The following is a 4,647-nucleotide window of genomic DNA, read 5'->3' as shown; positions in this document are numbered from 1 at the left end:
CAAAGATGCTCTCACAAGATGGAGCTCCTCAACCGTGGACGGCCAGAGCCACGACAGCATGCCTCCTGGACCGTCCCACCATACCTGGTCCCTACTCTCCTTCGATGGTGACGGCTGATGAGCCAGCCCATTCTCTGTCTGTCTTCTTTTCCCTTCCGACCCCATCAGGAGTGTCTCCAATCTGATCAACCTGATAGCCAACGGGGTCCTCCCCAAGGCTGCCTGGCCTCCCGGAGACATCATCCACAACCCCCCACTGGAATACCTAAACTGGATCAACCAGCTTCCCAGCAACTTAAAGAGTCAGGTCATCCATCATACCCTGCCCTGCAGCATCCTGATGCAAACGGAAAAGGTGTGTTTTGTCAGGGGGCCCGGGCCCAGCAGCCTCACTCGAGGCAGGCAATAGGAGTAACAGTCCCGACCCAGCCACCACATCTATGTGTCACAGTCACACTGTGGCTCACATCCGACAACCCAGAAAACGCTGGGTGTCCCAGTTCTACCCATGAAAGACATTACTAATCAAGTCCGGCACCATGCCCATCCTATCTGGATACTGCACTGCCTCAGAACCCTTCTCCCCCCCTCCCCCCACAGATAATGGAGGGCCCTGGCCTGTCGTATGTGGCCTTCTCTCAAGCCATCTCACAGTTTCCTGGCTCCTCTTTCTGGGCCATCATCTTCTTCATGTCCCTGGCTATCATGGGTCTGGGCACCATGCTAACTCTCCTGGAGGGCATCGTGCTTCCTCTGCAGAAAAGCATCTCCACCTTTGCAAAGCATCCCAAACTAGTCCAAGGTAGAAAAAAAAAAAAAAAAAAAACCATACCCTGTAACCTCCCCCATGCTCACCCCAAGTATTCCAGCATTCACAGGGACCCCCCCCAACTCACAAACCCCAGTGTGCCCCAATCCACTTTGACCTTTAGTGCTTGTCTGCTTGGGAGGATTTCTGGGGAGCCTCATCTTCTCCAGCCGCCCTGGCAGCTACGTGGTATTCCTGTTCGATGACCTCCTGGTCCCCATGGTCCTCATCATAATTGTGGTGATCCAGAACCTGTCTCTGGCTTGGCTCTATGGAATCAAGAGGTGATTTCCAGACTCGGGGAGGTCGGGAGGGGTGGGAGGAATGCGTAGCTCTTAAGTCCACCCTAGGCCTTCCGGGGATACAGGCACCCCCCACAGGTCCTCGGACAGCAGTCAGCTCCTACAGGGAGACGCAGTCTCAGGTACACTGAAGGCTAAGGGACCGTCGTGGTTCACTTCTCAGGGGTTGACAACATGGCTTTCCCAGAGCCAGGGAGGGCCCAGTCCCCACATCAAGCGAAAAGAGCATCTGAGAGAACCAGAGACAGAGACTCTCCCTGGGTCCAGGTTAACAGATGTCCTGACAGTTTCCTCCTTCTCCCAGGTTCAGGGCTGAGGTGTTCGGCCAGCTGGGCGGCCTGGTGTGGGCGCCCTTCACCTTCCTGTGGAGCTACGTGACGTTGCCCACACTGTTGGTCCTGCTCACCATCTACTTCCTGAATCTCTACTACAGTGGATCCCCCTACTATGTCTCCTGGAATGATAGCATGGTGCGGACCCTGCCTGTGGGGACCTGGGGGCCCAGCACCCCGCCCTGTATCTCCTACCCCCAGAGACCTGGAGACCCCAAATCTCAAGCACATAGACACAGGCCCCCATCCTACATCTCCTACCCTACCCCAGGGACTTGGGGGAACCCTGCACTCAGAGCACCCAGACTGAGCCCTCATCATGTATACCCTACCCTGAGGAACCTGGGGACACCACACCCAGACTGAGCCCCCCACTTCCCCCTGTGGCCCACTATCCCTGTCCCCAGAGCCACGAAGTGAAGCGGCCTTACAAGAAGATAGCCCTGGGCTGGGTCACCTTCCTCAGTGTCCTGGCACTGCTGCCGATCCTCGTGTACCCGTTGCAGCACTGGTGGTATCTGGATGACCCAAACATCTGTGAAACCTTAGAAAAGCCTCTGTCCTCCAAAAAGACAGTCACAGTGCCCAACAGAGTCACCCAGTGGCCTGTGCACCCCATGAGGAAACTCACCCTCAGAAATCAGGAGAAAAGCAAGGCTTTATTCCAAAGCAAGAGTCCCCCGGAGAACTTCCTTCATCCCCAAATCCTGATAACAAAAAAGGACAGTGAGAACTACTCCACCTTCAGCTTGCCCAATGCCACGCTTCCTTCTCAGATTGGCTTCTCCACCTTGGCCATCCATGAGGTGGCAAAGTACACTGGCCACTCAGAATCCTGTTTGGACTCCCAAAACACTGGAGAGAAGTGACAGGCTTGCAACTTGTGACGGAAAGGCTTGTGAGAGCCCCGCTTAGCAGCGGCCAGCCACATCATCTGGTCTCGGTAACCAGTGATGGGCACCAAGCCTTTAGCACAGGCCCCACAGAAAGCAGAAGACGGGGTATGCAGACCCCAGCCCAGACTTCTGCGGTAGCCTCCATGGCCCCTAGACAGTCATGGATGACGCATTGGTCCGTCCTCTAGCACTGGACACTGTGCTCAGGGCAGGCCCCAGGGCCCCTTCCCTCTCCTTGATACAGACACAATTTTGGTGTGCCCAGATGGGCATCCGGCACAGTCCCTAGCCCTGCCTAGCCATCGTGCCTGTCAGAAGTGTGGCTGACCTCCAAGGGATGGCCATCACAGATGGCACCAAGATAGCAGTTGTCTGTCAATAAATGAGGCGGTGGACGACACATACCGGCAGTGTGTACAGTCTTCTCTCTTACACACGCGCACTTCCCAGTGAGCCGCTTAGAGCTTTGTGTCCCCACAGCAGAAGGGGCCCAGGTCCCTTGTGTATAAGAGTGTTTTAGTCACATGTGCACCGCATACATAAACCACGTGTGCACTTGGTTCCCTAACGAAGCATGAAGTTGGGACGAGGGTCTTGGACCACCCTGGAACTGGAGTTGTATTTCTGTGCTGGGAGCCAAATCTAGACAAGCAGCCAGCGCTCTAACTGCTGCTCCCATCTCTCCAGCCTTGAGACTTGAGAGGTGAGCATGACTTCGGAATGCTTTTTGTTCACTGGAAGTAGGTGTGTCTAAGACACTCTGATGACCCTCCAGCCAAAACAGTGGCACTTATTCAGCTTGATCCTGGAAGCAGTCAGTGCCGAATTCTTGATCCCCAAAGCTTGCCGGGGATCACCTGACCTTACCTGTGAGGAGCCATCAAAAAGCCCAAAGAGAGACAGGTGGTTTGTATTTAATCCCAGCACTCAGGAGGCAGAGGCAGGCAGATCTCTGAGTTCAAGGTCAGCCTGGTCTACAGAGTGAGTTCCAGGACAGCTAGGGCTACACAGAGAATCCCTATCTCAAAAACAAAACAAAACAAAACAAAATCAAAAACAAAAACAGGGCAAACAAATTCCAAGGAAAAGGCAGTCTGACCTGTACAATGTCAGTCCATGGGGGACGGCTGAGAACAGACAGACACACCAGAGGTGGGCTGCAATGGGGATATAAAGTAAATAAAGAAATGGGGGGGGAGTGGAAATTGAAGAAAAGAGAGGGAAAAGCCCTTGTGGCACCTAAGAGAAATGAACGGGTCTGTAAATCAGATGTAGATCAGGATGAGCTGCCGGGGCTGGAGAGGTGGCTGAGCAGTGAAGAGCTCTCTGTGGCTTTTGCACAGGATTGGAGTTTGGTTCTCCAACACACACCCTGACAGCTGATGTGTCCTAATTTGCTTTTTGTTGCTGCGATAAACAAAGGCAACCTCAGCCGGAAAGGGTTTCCTTCCGAATAGCAATTCAAGGCCATCAAGGAGGGAAGCCGGGCGGGAGCTCGCAGCAGAAACTGTGGAGAGACAGTACTTCCTGGCTTGCTCAGTTAGCTGTAATATATATACCAGACCCACCTGCCTAGGAATGGCAAAGGCCACAGTGGGTTGGACCCTCTCACATCAATCAAGAGAATTAATTAGTCAAGAGAATGCCCCCACAGACTTGCCTACATGCCAATCTGATGGAGGCAAATTTTCTATTGAGGTTCCCTCTTCCCAGGTAGGTCTCAAGTCTTACCCAACTTGATAGTAAAAAGTTACAGGATCTAATATCCTAATCGGGCCTTTGCTGGCATATACACATGACACATACATGCACACACCGCACATTGGGAAGAGGAGAGATTAGTGGGAATTTTGGAGTTGTGGCCATTATTCCTGGAAAGAAGTCAGGTCTCAGCCTGAGACCAGACCTGGGCCCTCACCTAGGTGGAGTCTTTTGAACAGATAAGTGGAGTTGAGGTGGAAGAGGTGACCCAGGAGAGATGGGGTGGGGTGCTTAATTCCAGTAGAGACTGCTTATGTTAAGGAGGCTGTGCTGGCTAGATATTTGTCAACTTGACACAAATTAGGGACATCTGGGAAGAGGGTCTCCCATCTGAGGGATGGCCTTCTTGAGACTGGCCTGTGGTCTGTGGCCTTTTCTTAATTGTTAATTGATGGTGGAGGGCCAGCTCACCACTGTCACTTCCTGGGCAAGTGGTCTTGGGCTGTATAAGAAAGATGGGATTGAGTATGGGAGCAAGCTGGGAAGCATAATCCTTTCGGAGTCATGGTCTCTATGTAAGCTCCCCCCTCCAGGATCTGTCCTCAAGC

The 4,647-nt window shown here is 53.1% G+C and overlaps 1 protein-coding gene across 2 annotated transcripts in view; it reads left to right on the top strand.

Annotated features, from left to right (window-relative positions):
- Nucleotides 1-2,729, top strand: part of LOC110298330 (orphan sodium- and chloride-dependent neurotransmitter transporter NTT5-like) — a 12,285-nt gene extending 9,556 nt beyond the window's left edge. For both annotated transcript variants that reach the window (XM_021167507.2, XM_021167506.2), the window contains exons 8-12: nt 169-355; nt 601-802; nt 933-1,092; nt 1,415-1,580; nt 1,850-2,729. In XM_021167507.2, coding sequence (XP_021023166.1) covers nt 169-355; nt 601-802; nt 933-1,092; nt 1,415-1,580; nt 1,850-2,311 — 1,177 coding nt within the window. In that variant the 3' untranslated portion in view covers nt 2,312-2,729. The remainder of the gene's footprint in view (nt 1-168; nt 356-600; nt 803-932; nt 1,093-1,414; nt 1,581-1,849) is intronic.
- Nucleotides 2,730-4,647: the final 1,918 nt, after the last annotated feature.

The sequence above is a fragment of the Mus caroli genome, unplaced genomic scaffold (assembly GCF_978045245.1).
Source record: "Mus caroli unplaced genomic scaffold, Mus_caroli_1 scaffold_8, whole genome shotgun sequence".
Classification (NCBI taxonomy): Eukaryota; Metazoa; Chordata; class Mammalia; order Rodentia; family Muridae; genus Mus; species Mus caroli.
This window is presented reverse-complemented; position numbering and strand designations above follow the sequence as displayed.